Source organism: Camellia sinensis, chromosome 12 (genome assembly GCF_055761805.1).
Source record: "Camellia sinensis isolate YWXY chromosome 12, ASM5576180v1, whole genome shotgun sequence".
NCBI lineage: Eukaryota > Viridiplantae > Streptophyta > Magnoliopsida > Ericales > Theaceae > Camellia > Camellia sinensis.
Window position 1 is genome coordinate 130,598,389 of NC_138972.1, and position 20,191 is coordinate 130,618,579.

General features: G+C 33.9%; 1 protein-coding gene across 6 annotated transcripts; it reads right to left on the bottom strand.

The window, feature by feature from the left end:
* Window positions 1-261: 261 nt before the first annotated feature.
* Window positions 262-15,793, bottom strand: LOC114266410 (E3 SUMO-protein ligase SIZ1). Of its 6 annotated transcripts, none has more exons than XM_082899873.1 (18): window positions 15,409-15,793; window positions 15,112-15,261; window positions 12,675-12,755; window positions 11,882-11,924; window positions 9,895-9,967; window positions 9,522-9,684; window positions 8,921-9,054; window positions 7,887-7,955; window positions 7,349-7,433; window positions 7,179-7,254; window positions 6,251-6,324; window positions 5,946-6,053; window positions 4,981-5,142; window positions 4,148-4,252; window positions 3,949-4,029; window positions 2,636-3,854; window positions 625-1,019; window positions 262-499 (listed from the first exon to the last, which is right to left on the bottom strand). In XM_082899873.1, the coding sequence occupies exons 2-17, from the start codon at window positions 15,133-15,135 to the stop codon at window positions 895-897; spliced, it is 2,622 nt and encodes an 873-aa protein (XP_082755999.1). In that variant the 5' UTR covers window positions 15,136-15,261; window positions 15,409-15,793; the 3' UTR covers window positions 262-499; window positions 625-894. The 6 variants fall into 6 exon arrangements, with proteins under 6 accessions (XP_082755999.1, XP_082755998.1, XP_082756001.1 ...); XM_082899872.1 differs by having other exon boundaries at window positions 262-529; XM_082899875.1 differs by having other exon boundaries at window positions 15,463-15,713.
* Between the last annotated feature and the right edge of the window lie 4,398 nt (window positions 15,794-20,191).

A 20,191-nucleotide genomic window follows, 5' to 3' on the forward strand; every position in this document is an offset into this window, starting at 1 on the left:
TTTGTAAAGTAAGAAAATAATGATATTTTCACCTCTAATTTCATAGAATTAGATAGTTAAAATCCAATCCAACCCCCTAATGGGATTGCTAATACAAATATAGGCTGGTTCACCTTTTTATTTTGGTGTTTTCAATATTGAATATCAATGACAACAATATTACCATTACATTGAAAATTTACTCATAAACCTATGGGTTCCAACTTGGAGTCTGGTTTCTCTGCAACCATTGCAACACACTCGATTTTAGAACAGATAAAATACTCAAAAAATAAAGTACATTATATTTCTATAAATTACTCAAATCTAGTAGAGTGAGGACATTTAACAGACTATTTGCTCACCATAAATCAGAAACCAAAAAGAAAGAAAAAAAATAGTAAATTTGTGTTACTTTCGTAGTAGACTCGACCCCTCCCTCCGAATGCGAATACAATAGATTTGTTCCAAATTTTTGCAACTGTCTATTGTACAATTTACCAGCATGGGACCATCGGGTCTGTCAGGAGAAGAGAGAATTTTATCAGCCCTGTAAAAACAAAAATACAAATATGTATATAAAGAATTAAAAAGACCGTGAAAAAGAGCTCAAAGTGAAAGTAAAACACAAAATCTACAGCTCACCAATAAAAAGAGAGATTTCTCCGCTGCCGGTACACTTTTAAGCAGAAACGGTGTGTGTCCTGCAGCAACCGACCAAGACTATTCACAGGGACAAAAATGTTTTCACAGCTTTCTTCAATTTACAAATACAAACCAACTTTGCAGGAAGACGGACAGATCACCAAATCATTCCAAAAATTAGTTGAATTCTTCAAGCCAGGGGGGAAATGGGGTTTTCTATTATAGTAGCAGTTGTTCATGGGAAACAAGGTCCGACTCATCTAGTCAATCTTAGTCAATAGAGAATGGGCGTGGTCTTACAGAACGTCGTTGACGAGGAAATGAGAAAGGGCTATCAGATCTTTCCCTAATTGGCTTACTAGGTCTGTTGTCGTTCATACCTAGTAGCAAAGTAGCTGCACAAAACATGAATAAGAGGAAAACTGAATTATATTAGCCTCCAAGTGTACTTACCACATTGCTGAACAGACATGAATCTGCAAAACAGGAAATATTACAATGATACAATAAAAATCCATATTTGAAGCCGGTTCACACGGCTTAGTAGTTTAACCATTGGTTTAGCCGGTTTTTACAAAACACAATGTTTAGGTTTGAGGTTTAAGTCAGACCGGAATTAGGATCGATTGATGTTTAAATCAGCTGGTCCAGTTTTAAAAACATTGTTTAGAAAACATCAGGCCTAACATTTGGAAATAAGTATGGATACTTCCAAGAAAGTAACGTGTTGTGTAGGGACAGCATATCGGACACCAACACAACACCAGACACTTCCCAACCTCCATTATCAGAATCTTACGATTCAGAATTCGATTCACGATTTGATTCACCATTTTTGTAAAACAATACGAATCTATGGGTGAATCTATTCGATTCACATTTTACGATTCATGCAATTTTTGAAATTATTGTGTCCAACATATTTTCGACTCTTCTTCTCTCTCTCTTTTTAGTGAAATGACATAATACAATTTGTAATAGTGTTTAATACCCCAAACTAACCAACATATATACATGATTTGTTATTATTTTAGTAATCATGAAATTTTTAATAGGTTCAATTAGATTCAGTCAGGCCCAATATATTTTTAACCTTTCTTTCCATTTTTTTTTCCTTTAAAAAAATCATAATATATCTTCTAAAGATATTTAAGATTAAAGTTACACTATGAATTATCTATTTTTATTTTATTAAATTGAATATAATTAAATATTACATGTAAAATTATTTAGGCTTTAAAATAAAAGATTCTAAATAATTATTTCTTATCATTTGCTCACGGTTACTTGTGTATGCTTATTGTCCAAATATCAATATCGTTGCTAATTATTGTTACTTTGAAAATTGATAGTTTGTCTATTAGATACCTTTGTTAACTTCTTACTTATTAAACTACGTGATTATCATTCAAAATAACATTTTCATTGATTTAAGTCTAAATATTTCATATTCACAAGATATATTTAACATTTAAATGTGTAGATATATGTTTTTCAGTAATTTAGAAAAAGTGACAAAATATTTACTATTCACGATTCAATTCGCAATTCGGTACGAAACTATTTCAATTCATGATACGAACCCCGAGGTTATGTTCCCAACAATTAAGACACACATTGAACACATTACAAATTTGAATAAAACAACTTGAAATGCAATTATAAAACAACGACAACATAAATTTATAGCTATTATCCTCCTTTATAGTTTAAAATTATTATATTTGATTTAAATATTCATATATACAACATTTAATTATTATTATTATTATTATCTTTATATATGACATAAAATAAATATATAAAATTATATATTTTGCACATCCCCCCACGTGTCGTGTCTTATATTTTTTGAAAATTTCTATGTCGACATGTCAGTGTCGAATCCATATCATGTCATATGTCCATGTTCATGCTTCTTGGATTCGGAAAATTAACAACTCATTTCGGGGTTCAATACCAAAAATTTTACGAAAATAAATTAATTAAAAAAAGAAAATAATGCACATACCCTTGTCTGCCAAAGAATTCATGGCCCCTTCCTTGGATTGTAATTGCGGCTGCGAATTTAATCCATTTGCAGCCTCAGATTCACTGTGACCACCAGTGCCACCACCCCCAAGTCTGAGAGATATCCAATCCTCAGTTTGTATACAGTTTGACACATCAGGTTGATCTCTCAAATTAGGCTGAATCGATACATCAGAAGGCCTTGTTGGAAGAAATATTTGAAGAGAGGGATCATCTGCACCAAATGCCAATGGATTATCAACTAAGCCATCATTTAAATCAGCATTAGAACGATCAACAGTACAGTCTGGGAAAAGAGTAGCAGATCCCATGGTAGTCTCTGCAGGCAACATGAATCCATTCATCGATGTAGGACAATTAATGGAACTGTGTTGCAAATCAACCAAGGCATCTGAGACATCTGCATCTGAACCAAATAACTGGAAACTGGGACCCGCCTGACTACCCGGAGGTAAAGACCAGAGGGGCATTCCAAATTCATGATCATTAGTATTGAAAAGACCTAGGCATGAACTACCACCAGTAACAAGAGCAGGATCTTCAGGATATGAATCGGGAATTCCATGTGTGGGAACTGGAAATGTGATTCCACCAACATCAGTTTGATTATTCTCGTAGAGTGTTCGAGATGGAATCATGATATCACTCTCTTCTTCTGAATCACTGAGAACAATAACTTCCACATCCCCTAATGGTGCGGAATTTGGATTGATAAATTCATACGTTTGGTCAATGTTCAGAGAAATAGAATCAAGTTCAATCCCATTGTTGGGACAAAACTCAAAATTTCCACCACCGTCTTGATTGACACTAGCATCCTCACCATCCCTGCCACTTCCAGTTGCACTACTACTCATTGGGATTAGATTCCGACCAAGGTTCTCAAACTTCTCCAATCTATTACTGGAAGAAAGTAAGTGCATATCATCGGGTTTACTTACTTCCCACAAACCATTCCGGTTCTTCTTGATTCCAAGTTTTAAGCTGGCATGTCCTTCAGAAACACCTTCTTGTTTGATGTGCTTAAGAGCTTCTGATTTAGGTTTAACTTCTCCATCCATAGGGACACAGAGAGTACCATCGGGGAAGTGCCACAGCCCAAGATCTCCAAGATCCCTGCGATCACCTTCCGTCTTTGCCCGCCAAGAACCATCAGGCTTCACCTCAATGTCTGTCACATCTTCTCCACAATTCTGCATCTGTATCACAAAATTACAACAAAGCACAAACCCTATGAACCCAAAAATCAATGACAAGCTCGATTAAATTTAGAGGTCCATGTTAGGCGGCAACCTTAGATGTGATGCGATTGAAATACGGGTCAATGATGACATTCTCCAGAGAGTAATTCTTGAGGCAGATGGGGCATTGCCACTGCAGCCATACAAATATACAAACACACTCAAAGATGGAACCAAACAATTTATCTAACTCATACAACTTGACAAGAAGAATACCAACAACATATAAAACATTATTTTTAAATGCTTGCCTTCCTAGACCGTTGGTTCATTTCCACGAAAACTTCAAGATCAAAACAGCCCATGTGAAGACAAGGTTTGAATCTTCCAGCAACCTTCATTCGTGAGCCACTCATCTGTACATATATATATGCACAAGCGAAGAAGAAGGGGGGGGGGGGGGGGGGGGGGGGGGGGGAGGGGGAGATCAGTTACCTCCATATCACAATAAAAAAGAGAACAGAAGCTTCAACACCAAAGCAGAACACCTGTCCTTGACTAGAGGTCACATGTACTTGAGTAATATAACACATCAAGAAAAGGTCTACACACGGGTAAAGAACACACATATATTGACAATACATCACATTAGCTAGTAATATCACTTTTTTTAACAATGAAATATGAACATAAACTCGTGAAAAACTCTAGTCAGACTTTGGGAAATATTCTTCGAGGACTTCTTGTCCTCATTTGTACTTTCTCCATACTTTTTATCAATAATATTTCATTTTTTTGTTAATAAAAAAATTAACAAAGAGCAGTGCAGTTTGAGGTGCAACACTGATTCCTTAGTTTACAAGGTTGATACAACTCATGTAATTTTCTCTTAGTAATGCAAAAACACTTTCATTATCAACTAGGGTAAAAACCACTTGAATACAAACGTTTCACAGTTCCACACTCCAAAAGCTTCAACTCATGTATATATTTACAACATCAATAACTTAGAGAAATCAAGCTCCATTGGAAGTAAAATGAAAAATAAAAGTACACATTGACATACTTCAACTAGGCCAATTAGTTCCAGCACACACAAATATAAAAACACATTGCTTGCACTGACGTATAGAAAATTACTTACAGGACAACGTAAATTGACAGGAATAGAATCAGCAACAATTTCCAGATCACTGTCACTATCTGCATTCGCTGTTTCAGTTCCACCACCAACACAACGGCGAACACGAGCAAGAGCTTCTTCAAATAGCTCACCATCTGACTCCTTAGGTATCAAGTTGAGAATCTAAACAACAAAGCAAAAATAACATAACCACAAAAACCAAGAATAATTATGACCTCCTAAATTACACATTTGTTTGGTGTGATTGAACTGCCTAATAAACTTCAACCAAAAAAAATATATAAATATAAATATATGTATACATAAAACTACATAACCTAAAATATCCAAAACCATCACAGATACAAAAACAGTTCAATACCAAATTGCTATCAGGCTACACCTGCCAGCCTGATCAACAAAGTTTAGATCATCGCAAACAAGAACCAGAATCATACTGCCCCCACAATGTACTACAAGATACTACAGATGATAAAATTAAAGCAAAACGTCCAATTAAATAGAAGGCAAAGACAAACTTTTTAATTAAACAATACTACTCATTTGAGTCTCACACTACATAAGCCATAGAAACAAATAGCTCTAACCATGATATGACGACATTGATCCCTCAAATTGTAGGGTAACTTATGAAAACAATCGTATCCTTGCAAAAAAAGCTGGTTTGTTAAAATTCTACACTGGAAAAAACTGATGCAAACTAACTGCAGATACAACTACAAAGACCAATGGGGGGAAAATAATTTAATGCAAATTTAACCATACAAAGAACTAGGAAACAACAAAAAACTCTTCAACAGAAAACAATAAAACAATTTCAGACAGCTAATAAAATATACAAAATCAATAGTGATTAGATTACATTTCCTATTACAAGATGCCATAACTGAAAGAATTCATCGTAGTGAAGGTACGGAGTTACAGTCAACCATCACATGTCTTAATTTTGAAAGAATTGAAACTACCTGCTGAACAGTACGCCGCTTCACAATTCTGACCCCCAAACAGAACACTCGAGAATCACATCCTGTTAAGGAAATTTTATTAATTCCATCTCTGGTGCACGGTGTGATCTGACAAAACAAGAAGGAAACTAAGAAATATAACCAAGACCAGCAAACTATTAATGCTGTTAGAAATGCAAGTGTCCATTAAATAAATAAATAAATAAACACTCACACAAATGTATTCCTCAAGAAATCATTTGGGCATAAAATAAGCAACAAAATGGACTACAAAAAAATGAGTGAACAAAGGCCAAGAAACTCACAACAGGGCCATCATCACGACCATTAGCCCCTAGCAATTGTGAGCCAGGTCTGTTAATTGCCCGCAATGGCATACCTGTAGGGTCATACACAAAATACACCAAGAACAGCCTATAAAAATTCAAAACAAAACAAAAAGGAAACAAACAAACAAAAACCCACAAAACAATATGCATATATATATATATATATAAAGACCACAAGAAGATCCCAAGTACAGGAGGTTGTTAAAGGTGATTGTTAAAAAGCTATCTGTGAAGGGATGCAGGACTAGGAGCTTGAGTCTCAGAATAATTTTGAGCTTATTTAGGGGCCTTCCCTCCACCAAAATAGAGAAGGATGCTCTGTGAGGTGCTTAGAGATGGATGGCATCAAGTACCCTTGAAAGCTCCCTCATGATAATTAAGATTTCTAAGGAAATTGAAGTTCCAAGAGAAGACAATGTCATATAAACAATGAAAACATTCAGAAAGCAAGTCAAACGATATAATAGAGGGAACAAATGATCAAATGAATCATAAGAGGAGAAATAAGAGGGTTATTTTGGTCTTTTCAACACTTTCATCACAAATATCCATTTTTTCACTTTGGTATTGATCCAAGCAGGTTTAGTGTCACAAATCAAACTTTAGGGGGGGGCCACCATATTATTTGGTCTAGCCGTAAGGGGGTAAAGTGTAATTTACCTTTTTATAATTAAATCAAAAGGCCAACAGGTAAATAATAAATAGATAAAACAAAATACAAAAACAAGCTTTCATTGAATGTTTGATATGCGGAATATGTTTTCACGGCTAAATGATTACAACTGCATGGTCTAAAATAATTAGTACAAATAAGGATACTTTAGTGAACATATCACAGCAATATAGTTTACAAACTCCCACATGCAAGTAACATAATGTAATGGATAAAGCAAAATGAGCATACCATTGACTTGTAGCTCTGCATGCTGTGGCCAATGCATCCTAAATGGAACCTTGTCGTTAAGCAGCATACACCAAGCCTACATCGTAATTACGAAGAAAAGTTAAAACATATATAAGTACTTGGTAGAAAATTAATTTTCATGATGCAGATGTAAATGCACACCAACCAACCTGAACATCATGCTCTTGTTTAAAAAATTCCCTGTCTTCCCTTGTAATTTGAAATGTTTTCTCAATGCTCTGCACCGGATTTGAACTAACAAATTTTGTAGAGAAAAAAAAAATTTAATTAAAACAAAAAATCAATACGACAAGGCAAGATAAGCTTTTGTCGAATAAGGGGAATATATGAAGAGAATATTTTCTAAAAGAAAATAATATAAATATTAAGACAACGGTAAATTGCACACGTCATCTCGAAGTTATTGCATCAACATAATAAAAGCTAATTCCATCCAAGTAAAATGAAACGAAAGAGATAAGGAAAAGGCTAAATCCATTTGCCACTTGTAAACCTGGGATTTCACTTGAAAAATGAAAATTTAACAAAACTAATCCTCAATTCAAGTTCTTTTTACACTCACCTTAGCCAAAACCAAAATTCTTCCATTAACATTCAAATTGGCATTTCATATATACAAAATTGTTCAACAAGGGAGAAAGGAAGCATGATTTACAACCTAAGAATCAGAATTGGGGATGCACTTACCCGTCTGTTGGAACATTTGCAATGGTCAACTTAACAGGATACAAGGGATGTTTTGCCGTCACCCAAAAGCTGCACATCATAAAACAAATCAGAAGAATTAAAAACTTTTTATGTTAGATAAGCTTCAGGAGAGTGAGAAAGAATGATAGATCAAATTGGAGGAAAGTTAATCATATTGAACCACCCAGATAAGTATTTAAGTTGCAATGAGTTTAAGAACATTCGCAGCTGGCTTGACAAATGATTTCAAACAATTAAGCCAGGCAGGTTGGACTGGGGAGATCAAGATTTACTTTCTTAACTTTAATGCCCATTCCAAAACAAATCATAATCCAGACTTTGACTGCAGCTTCATCAGTCACGTTATGTACAGTAGTACTTCAGAAAAAGTTCTGACAACAACCATCATGGTCATTTAAACTTAGGGCAGGGGGAACCTCTCATAATTTATAATTGCAGGCTTTACAGCAATATCAAAATTGGAAGAAATTTATAGATGAAGACTTTGCAAAAGTTCAAAAAGTTGTTGACTGGTCAAGATTTGTTATGTACTAATGATAGTCCAATTACTTATGTAAACATGACGAACAAATCAAACTGAGGAATCACAGACAAAGATAAACTTATCACATAAAACAAAACTGTACTAAAATTTGTGCTACCCACACATATTAATGATGAGGCACAAAAACGAATGAACAGGCATAGGAAACTCAAATTACAGGAAACCACGATATGAAACTTTCCAAAGACTAACTAAATCGATAGCATGTTGATGAAAAAAGATAATGAAGAACATGTAACACGGAACCAGCAACGAAATACTTATTGGGGAAAAAATAATAACGTAAGGTAGCAAAGCAATCATGTACTTGAAACAAATCCCATAATAGATGCATGAGTGGAAAAAAAATGTGATGTTACCCAACAAGTAAAATACCAGTAACAGCAAAAGCGCACACAGAAATCATGAAACATTCATCCACATATGCACAACAAAGAGAAAAAAAAAAAAAAACAACTGCATTACATACGGGTCTGCCCGACTGAGTCTACAGAGTTCACAATAGAAAATGTCAGGAGGAGCTGGTAGAACACCCTCCATAGGCTTCTCTGGAATAATAACACAACCAATATGCTGCCACACATGGCACTTCAGATCCTCACACTGCACAATAAAACAAATAAATTAGTAACAAAATAAAAGTGTGTGCAATCCGTAAATTAAGCAGTATACACCACAGATGATAGCATTGCAACATTACACAAAGTCTTTTATCTTTGGCAGGTTTTTTGTTTGTGTTAAGGGGTATTAGACCACTATTTGTTTATTTTTTTTAGTTTGCAACGAGATGGGTGGGGGGTATAGAACTGTAACACCCTAAGCGTTATCATTGCATTACATACTCATGTTTACCATTTTAACACTTGCATATCTAGAGTTTATATTTTCTTTTCTATGCATGAGTAGTAATTATATGATATGCTATCAATTGCCATTAATATTTCACATATGAATGGCTATGCAATATTGTTATCACAAGAACTTGCATTTCTGATGAATTAAATATTTACTTGGAAGCATGAATAGAATGAAGACTCTTTTGAACATGAAAGTTAAGATATTCATATGACCTTGATCATTGAATCAGTTTGCAATGAATTTCCGCATGGACAACGAATCTTATCCATTTGATAAGAATCTTCAATTTCCTCCTTGAGCCTCACAACATTACTGCTGTCTGACAAACCCGGTCCTTTCGATGCTAAATCAGTAGCCCCAGATACCTGTATTTTTCTGGGGAGACAAAAATGCTTAGCAAGTTAATGAGACAACCAAACAAATGCCAACACATGGCATTATGGAATGAGAAAATGTTCAACAACCATAATAACAAGTTCAATTTGATATGCTGAAAACAAATATCTACGAATCAACCAAAGTTAAGATCTGCCATTACTTACGATGTAATCCAAATGTAAGAAATGAGATACAATAAGAACATACCTGTAAGCATCATCTACTAGTTTTGCAACTTCTTCCTTCGCAACAGCATTTTTCTTTGCCCACGTACCAGAAACTACACAAAAATGGCAGACAATTTGCAATTGTTCATAACGTAACAAAGCCATTGTATTCAAAATGCACCTTCAAATTCAGCCAAACACAGTTGAATAGTAGAAATGTTGAAGTTAAGCCCACAAATAACACAACCCAAAGATAACAATACAAATATAATCAAAACTCAATTGTGCATTGACATAAGAACAAGACTAGCCAGGCAAGGGCAGAATTGTCCATCCTTGGGGGTTTAAAGATTTGGATTTGGAATGTGAAGGGGTGTCCTAAATATATAATGTGTGCATGAAATCGCATTATAGAACATACCTAGATTCTGCATTATCAAGATATGGAATAGACTGCTTCCTTTGTATTAAAGTTATTTCCCAAAGGTACACATTTTAGTTTATTGAAAAACATTATGTATAAGGTAGTAAAAAATCCTAACACGAATAAAACCACTCCATGTCTGTATAAAATTACAAACTTCCAAAATAAAACATGAAATGCAATTTTCTCCTAATATAAGAGGTTTGCACAAGCTACAACTAAGGTTAAAGCTAAGGTAAAACTAGACGGCACAAAAAAGAAACTATAATGACAAGCTATGATGCACGGACACGGACACGGACACGGACATAGACACGGGACACGACACAGACACGCAGACGCGTAAATTTTTAAAAAATGGAGGACACGATACGCCGGGGACACGCTCAATATATATAATTATATTTATTTATTATATGTCTAAAATAAAAATAAAAAATTATTAGAAGGTAATTAAAAATACAAAATAATATAAAAGTCAATGATATATTTAATAATCAAGTATTAGTTTTTATAAAATTAGAATAATAATAAAATTAATAAGCACAGTACCAAATTTTTTTGTTGGTGTTGAGTATTTTAATATTAAAATATTATATATATAATATTATAATCGAAAATGTAGAAGGTGAATGCATTATTAAGGATTAGTGGGATGGTGGATGGGCCCCCACACAAACCTATTTTATATATATTAAAATAAATCAACATTGTTGTCCACTGACTAGTAAAGAAAGTAAAATAAAGAAGAGAGAAAGGAAGGAAGAAAACGAAGGAGACAGAGGAGGAAGAAAAACAAAAGCGACAAAGGAAGAATGAAGAACAGAAGAAACGAATCAAAGAAAAGAACAAAACGAAGAACAGGTTAGGGCTCTCTCTCTCTCCCTCCCTCCCTCCCTCCCCAACGGGTTAGGGCTTCGATCCACCTCTCTATTTTTCAAGCTTTATCTTGTTACAGAGTAGCGTGTCTTGGTGTATCAAAAACATGTCCGACAGGAAAAATTCAAAAAAAAAAAACAAGGGACATGTTTGGTAAAGTGTCCGACGACGGGTTAGGGCCTCGATCCAGCTCTCTATTTTTCAAGCTTTATCTTGTTACAGAGTGTCTAAACATGTCTTGGTGTGTCAAAAACGTGTCCGACAGGAAAAATTCAAAAAAAAAAACCGGGGACACGTTTGGTAAAGTGTCCGACATGTGTCCACCGCACGTCTAACGCGTGTCTGTGTACGCAGCCTCCGACAAGGTGTCCGTGCTTCCTAGATGACAAGAAATAACTACTGAAAAAATTATCATCTCAGCAACATTTCTGCTTTTTTTAATCATCAACATCTCTGCCTAATTTGGGGATGAGTAGAAACACGAAATTCACCCCAAGTCCCTAACAAAGAAGTTCTTTCTTTATAAAACATGAAATGTAATGGCATGAGGACACAAACCACCACCTACTCCAATGAACACTTTGGTACGGCATATATATAAAGAAAAGGGAAATAAACAACCACTGGTGTATGGAAAAATGTACAAACCCTATGTGGACTTTTTACAATAATTTATCATTATATTTGAGGGAAAAATGATAAAGAAAGTAATAGAACCAATTACCTCGCTCATCAGAGAGAATGGCCAATATACGTTCTACAAGGTCCTACAAAATTAAGTATACACAAGTCAGACCTAATGTGCTTTGTAATAATCCAACTTAAAATTGATAAATAACGAAGAGATCAATTAATTAAATAAAAGAGATGCTCAACCCCAAAAAAAGTAAGTAAATAAATCTTCAAGTTGCCATGAATTTAAGAAACACAAGGTTACATTTATAGACCTGAAATAGTTGAGAGAGAGTTGGTGAGTGAAGAGCGAAAGAGACAAAGGGAGGACGGGGAATTTACCAAAAGAAATCTCCAATGTTATGAACAAGCAATTTTCAGAACTAAACAAACGGCTGATGAAATCACTAGTGATAAAATGCAAGCACGCATTTGTAATCCTTTAAATTGCCGGCTGATAAGAGAGTTGGGAAGGAATATCTTCCAAAACAAGGGCCGCAACTTCGGGGTTGAATGATATATTACATCAACAACGGCAATCCAAAATGCTTCTCTGTTCTTTTAAAGTGTTGCTTTATAGATTTACAATGAAAATTAAGCTTAAAGAAAGTACTACGCCGTTGTTAGGGAAATTAAACTTTGTTAACAGTTAAAGTGCAACAATGTGTAAAACTGGCACAAAACACCATGCCCATTGTCAAAATAGGGCTTAAAGTGTTTGCAGACATTGAGCTTCCAGCTATTCCTCTTGAAGTTCAAAAGAGGTCAACAACTAGTCTTTCACCATTCATTCATACAAGTTAATAAAGCACCAAGCAATATAAATAATATTTCATATACTGAACCTGCTTCTTTCCTTGCTTTGAAAGTCCTAGTTGGGAGAGAACATCCTTGAGCTCCTTTATTCTGAAATATGCCAATTTGTCCTATAAGAGAGAAGATACATCATCACAAACTCATTGCAACCAAAAAGCAGATACAGTCATCATACATGACATTTGACAATAACGAATAAAAAAAGTAGCCACCATGAGAACAGTGACAATGATGAAGTGAGTTGAGGAAACCTCAGTGACAATGATGAAGTGAGTTGAGGAAACCTCAGTGACAATGATGAAGTGAGCTGAGGAAACCTCCTATGACCGGAAAAAAAATCATATGAGGCAAGGCAAGCCACGGCTTTCTACACTTGAGCATAGAATTCACAAAATTTCATTATCCGTAGTCATACTTCTCAAATGTGTATGGAGAGATCTCCAACTAGAGATGCATTGGGATAGGCCTTGAGGCCAGCCTAAGCCCACAGCATAAAGATTGTACATTGGTTTCAAATCCCATTTCCTCCACCAAAGAAAGGGAATCCTGGGCATGAAACCATCAGAGTCTCACACCACGCTAAGAAATAGCAAGAACATGTATACCAGAAAGTGCAAAATTAGCAAACCTAGTACTTACCCTCTTTCAATAATTGTTAGAATTTTGAAGTTCAAATGGATGAACTTATACACTAGGGAGCATATTTAACAATAAAGCTAATCATCCAATAGTAACTAGTTTTCCCTAGCAAACACCTAAAATTGAGCCTAACTTGAAATGACTAGCTCCAACCATAGCTTCACAAGTAATTACCAGGCATGGGTACATCAGCTGCATATGTGCTGCATCTACTTTAAATATATTTATCACATGAACTAGAAATGGCCAGAGGCAGATTGATATATAACATGGGGGATGCAGTGTTGGGTGGGGTGTTAAGTCACCACCAATTTCCTTAAAAGCTTAAGCTATTGGGAAATGAACCCAACAATGTTTATCAAGGTATCCAACAGCCTCTCTCATGTGCAATCCTGTCTTGCACATGGAGAGATAAATAGAGAACCAAACAGACGAATAAGTAAACAACCAAACAAAGAAGAAATCATCAAACTGGGACCGAATACCAAAATGCCAATAGAGACACTTGAACTCAAGACCTCTCTCAACTAAAGCTCTGATACCATGCTAAGTCACCAATTTTCCTAAAAGCTTAAGCTATTAAGAAATGGGCCCAACAATGTATATCAAACTCAAACTATTCAACATGGAGGTGATGCCAAATTTCCTAAAAGGTAAAGGTCATACCAGTGTACAAGGTTCTAGCTTACAGGGAGCGTAAGTAAGTAGATAGCGGTCTCCTCACTTCTTTGTGGATAGGTTGATTATTTGATTACCATGACTCAAAACAGAAAAACAGATAGCACTTGTCACCACACCAGGTTATGAGACTTCTTGAGCAATGTGCAAGCTAGTGTGAAAAGCCTCGAGATTTCCAAAGGAAGCCTCAAATTTTTTCTTGTATTTCTTTATGAGGAGGAGCCTCTAGACCTCCCCACTCAATAGTAGTGGCTAAATGAGGTTAGAGTGTTAGACAACATTTTCTTGTGACGCATGAAAGCCAAATCTAAGTCGCCAAAAGAAGCTTTCTAGCTAGGTTGTTATCTATTCAACAGCTTAACTTAGTTGACAGATCAAAAAATACATTTTTATTATCATTAGACTAAAATGTTTTTGGAACTTGTTATTTAACACAATAACTCAAACTACCAAAACTATCATCTCAGAATGCCCTATTTCATTTCTCAATGGGTTTCGTCCATGATATTTCAAATTTTAACCCATGATACAATTCAAATAAACTTTATGACTGCTTTAAATTATTAGAGGAATTAACCAATGCATCTTCTCAAACTCAAAAAAAAAAAAAAAACAAAGGCAACACAAAACGAAAATAAAGTGAATGATAACTGTAACCATAACTCCCACACTGCGTATACAATTACATAGGAAGAAGATGTCCAGAATCAACCATTTCTCTCTCGCAAGTGCAACATTTCTCCCAAAGAAGGCAACTTTTTAATTCATTCTGCAGACGGGGGCAAGTTGAGTTGATTTCAACACGCAGGGTATGCAACAAAATGCTAGATTGAGTTAATTTCCATTTCCACTGATATGATCTAAATAAAAAGTAAACATACTTCGCAAATTCAAAACACATCCCACCAAAATATCAGACGGTTACAGTACTCAACCGCATCAGAAAAATGGATGAACTCTTTGCTACCCCCCAAAAAAAAAATTTGTCATGCCCCAAAATGATTTTGTGAACTTTGCATTCTTGTAAACAAGTTCGCTATCTTCACAATGTTCAACTAACAGTAGCCAATTTGTGAACAATTAAAATCAGTATACACACATAATTCAGAATTATAAATTCCATGAAACCAAAGTCAAGATTTAAAATACCTTGCAACTGGAAACCAAATCCATCTCTCTGATATCCCAAAAGATTAAACACTGAATTAGTTGGTTGTTCTACTGTTCAATCGCGGGAAAAAAAAATCAACAACCAGACCCATCCATACAGCCCATGTTCGCCTCCAAACAATTACAGATCTAACCAAAATTGTCAAACACAAAAACCTCGTAGTCAATTCAATTCCAATTAACAGATTATTAAAAAATATCTATACTAATATACAACATAGCTATCCAAATACATCAAACACATCGCAAAACGAACAACGAATTACACAAACATACGTGTATATAGATACAGTTCGCGCGTAAGGGATTGAAAGAGAAGAGAGTTGTTACGATGGTGATCGATTGACAAAGAAGGTGAAGAGATTTGATTGGGAATATGAGAAATTTGATGAATCGGATATGATTTTAGAGCGATTCAGAGGAGGTTTTGCGCCGACTTTAGGCTCGTCGCTCGATCGATCTCTCTTCTCTCTCTTCGTTTTGCGCTTTCACATTTCTTTTTGACTGATGAAAACAAGCCGGAAGCTATTTTCTCCGCCGGACGCGTCGCCGATTATCCAATCGGGTTCATTCTTCCGAACAAGTCCGGGTTTGGATTTGGTGTCTTCATGTCTCTCTCTCTTACGCGTCCTACAGAAGTAAAAATGTGTTTTTCTTCTTCTTTTTCTAAATTACACTTTGCCCCTTTATGTTGAGTTATTTTTTCTTTTGACTCTTCATATTTCAATTATTTTTCAATCTACGCTTAAAATTAACTTTTATCCAACATTTAACATAAAATATCACATTAATTGTCGCATACTATAAAATATACATTATTATATTAAGATTTGGATATGTGTCAAAAGTATGAGTTATATATGATAAAATATTTTTGAAAAATGTTTGGGGGCCCTAATTCTGTGGCTCAAATGTGGCTCAAATGGCCAAAACGACGTCATTTTGGCCATTTTGATGTTGTTTTGTACTCAAAACGACGTCGTTTTGGCCATTTGAGCCACATTTGAGCCACAGAATTTGGGCCATCTACCATTGCTCAATATTTTTTTGTCTTTGTGATTGTCTTTTTTTTAGGTACATCCTTGTGGTTGTCAATATATCATTTTCTGTCAAAATTTGAACATAAGTTATCAAAAAAAACTTAAAACATGAAAGACCAAAGTAAAAAAAATAAAACAATAAGAGTACAAATGAGAAATTAGCCAAATATAAAGAGCAAAACATAATTTATCCTTTTTTCCTTTTGGAAAAAATTATTACACTTTCACCCTAAATATAAGTCATTTGTCACTTTAACCCTCAAATAAAAAGTAAATTATACTTTTTTACTTTTATAATTTACTTCAAATTTCACTTTAATCTTTATTTTTTTAAATTGAATCATTTGGTTTGTATATTTTCAATATAGATTTAATTTGATTCTTATGTTCAAATTTGAGATTAAAATTAACAACTTTTTTTTTTATAGTTTTCACTCTCTAGAGATGTACGTATAGAAAAATTTAACAATCAATTTAATGGAATGACCAACTTTAAATTGGATTGATAATATTTTCTTTAATGACCGTAGGAAAATGATCATTGAAGATGTAATTTCATTTTAATTTTAATTATTTATTTATTACATTAGGAATAAGAATATATTCTGCTACTATTTCATTATATTTATTATATATGTAAGAAGTTAAAAATATGAATTGGGGGGGCCTCACGGGAATGGATGTAGCCAAAAACTTATGCGGCCCATTTAGTGCTCCATATTTTTTTTTTTTGGGGGTAAATGTCCAATAAAAAAATCAAAATAAAATTAAAATAAAAAAAGAAAATGATAGCCCAGTATCATTATTTTCTACATGCTATATACGGGTTATGTTTAATTTTAATTTTATATAAATTTATTTTTTTAAGTAGTCAAGTGAAAAGGAATTTGTTGATGTGACTTATGCAAAAACTCAAATAAATAGAAATTCAAATATGATATTTGTTACAAATTTATGAATGAGCCTCCGTTTGGGAAGTGAGTTAATTTTTTGGCTTTTTGACTTTTTTGGCTATTTGAGCATGGGCTCTAAAGCTTGGTTTGGGAAGGATTTTTTGGCTTTTTGACTTTTTTTGTGAGAAAAGAGTGTAATGATTATGAGTTAGATGTGATGTTTTATCTGTTGTGGCTCAAATAGTCTATTCTATCTTTCAAAATGCATGCAAAGAAAAAGTGGACATTAATTTGTTAAATGTACTTATATGAATATATCCCAATAGCAACTCAAAACAACAAATTTACTTATTGTTGGACACAAACTAATATAAACAAATGCTAGCTGTTTGGTTTGAGTTTTCATGATTCACTTTATAAAAATTGAAATTTTTTGTTTTTTTTTTTATTTTTACTGAATTTTTTTAATGTTCTAAGTAATTTTTAAAATTTTTAGATGCACCTAACATAAATACCCTTAAAAAGTATAATATTTGTGAAAAAATCTTTAAAAATTTCACTAAATATAAAAAATACAAAAAAATTGAAATTTGGTACATTTTTCGTATTCTTTTGCATTTATTGATTTTAAAAATATTTTTTATAAATATTTTCCTTTTTAAATACATCTATGTGAGGTACATCTAAAAAAATAAAAAATTTGCTTAAAGTTTAAAAAAGATTCGTGAAAAACAAAAAAAATAAAAAATTGAATTCAGAAAATTAAAATCAAACACACTAATGATAAAACATAAATTGCTACAAATTATTGTAATTGAAAAACATAAGGTAAAGCCCTTTTGATTTTTTTTTTTTTCCCCATTTATTTTAGTTTTCGTTTTTATCATTTTGACATGTGAGAGAATGTTTGAAAACACAATCTTTTCTACCACACATTTTTTTTTTTTAAAAAAAAAAAATTGTAAACATTTTTTTGAAATATCTCCACAAATCTATTTTAGGCAATATTTTGTTTTTTTTTTCTCCCCAAAAATGGAAGACAACATTAAAAAATGATACCAAATCATCCAATTTTTTAAACTCATATTTGAATTGAAAATACAGTCACTCAAATTATTTTTTCCTTGAAATTAGCATTATGCTTATTTTAAAAAATCCCCAAGCTACAATTATCTCATAACATGCACACAAAAAACCAAAAAATACACTATGTGGGTGTTTGGGAAGTTGGTTTTTTTATAATTTTTTTAGTTGTAAAATATTATTGGAGATTTTTTTTTTTTTTTTTTGTGTTTTGGAAGATAGTTGGGTTTTTTTATGATTTGACGTGATGTTTGTGAGAAAAAAAGTGAAATAATTATGAAATTTGATATGATATTTTGTTTTGATTTATTTTTTTTGGTTTTATAACCAATTTGTCTTTTAGTAAAAAAAACCTAAAAAATTTATTCCTAAACATCGCCATAGATATGTAGCCTATGACCACTCCGTAAAATATAAGAATATTATCATCAATATATATATTTATGAAATTGATATAAAATAGATGGGGAAGTAGACTCAATCTTGTTTACTTGAATAGTAAATAGCTCATAAACAATGGCTAATGCAACAAAAAAAAAATTATATAAACATGTAGATGTGTATACAAAGCATGAGAGAGAGAGAGAGAAAAATACCTAGCTTTCATCAAAATAGTTGCAAGTGCGGCAAGAGCTATAGTTGACAAGATGCTACATATTCTATAAGAGAGATGCTACATCTATATAATAAGGAAGAATGATTTTTAAAAATATATCAAAATGTATCAGAGATACATTTTGATTTGATGGCTAAGATTAATCCCAAGTTTATATCAATGGTTCAGATCAATATATCTCTCGCCCAAAGACTTCTCTCCCTAAAAGCATCGTTGTTGCCTTCCCACCTACCCATGTCTGCCTCACCCCTTCCCTCTCTTCTCATCTGTCCTTCACAGATACATCTCTTTCTCTCCTCAAAACTTTTCTCTCTTCCTCCTATTTCTTTCATACGTTACTCTCTCTTCTCTTGCGATGACCACCGCCGTTGCGACACCGACGACCACCGACCACCTCTCCTCTCCCTCGTTGGAGACCCAAACCCGAACCCTTTATTCCTGTCCTCCTCCCTCTCTCCCAGCCATAACCTTTATTCCTTCATCTTCCGCTCCCTCATCCTCCTTCATCACTTTAGGGCTTTATTCTTGTACTCTGTTTTTTACTTGCATTTTGCTCATTTTGCCCTCTCTCTCTCTCTTCATTTGTTGTGGGTTTTAGTATAACTTGGTTCGATTCATAAAGTTGGTTCAGAAAGCATTGATATATGATCTTCTTCTTCTAGTAATGTACTCTGTTTTTTTTTTTTTTTAAAGTATAAAAATGTGGGTTTCTTATAACTTGTTAAAACTAATGAAGTTGCTGAAAATGAAGTTGAAAATTTGAGCAAGATGCTATCATGGCACCACACTACAAGTTGAAGGGGTGAAGCCCATATGCAGATCGCGGACCACCGTGGGCAGTCTGTGTTCAACAAGAGGAACCGGGAGGGGCAGATGGTGATGGTGTCGCAGAACTTTGTGGTAGTGAAGCAAGCCGGAAACATTGGGTTCGAATGGGTGGCCTTGAGGGCCATTCCTGTGGATGTCCTAGCCAATGCCGACCATATTTCGCTGTGTTATGGTGATTAAGGCCATTCCTGTGTATTTGAAAGTTTTAATCTATATATATTTGATGAGTTTTTGAGAATGGATTTTTGAGATTCAAGTTTTTTTTTTAATGTTTGATTTTATTTTACTTTTTTGTTTTTAGGGGTTTTCTTGTTTGGTTGAAGTATGTTCCACGCATCAACAATTTTTCAAGGTCTCTCTCTCTCTCTCTCTCTCTCTCTCAAGATTAATCTAAAAAATTGTCCAAATGATGAAGGATGAGAAGTTGTTTTGAGTCTCAAGGTGGTCCTATCATCATCTCCCAGGTGTGGCTTTTTGTGTTTCTTTGCCTCTTTTTCCATAATAAAGTTTATTTTTATCTGAATTTGTATATCATGCAGTGGTTATCTGAATTTATATATCATAAAGTTTCTTTGCCTCTTTTGAAATAGTATAATAGC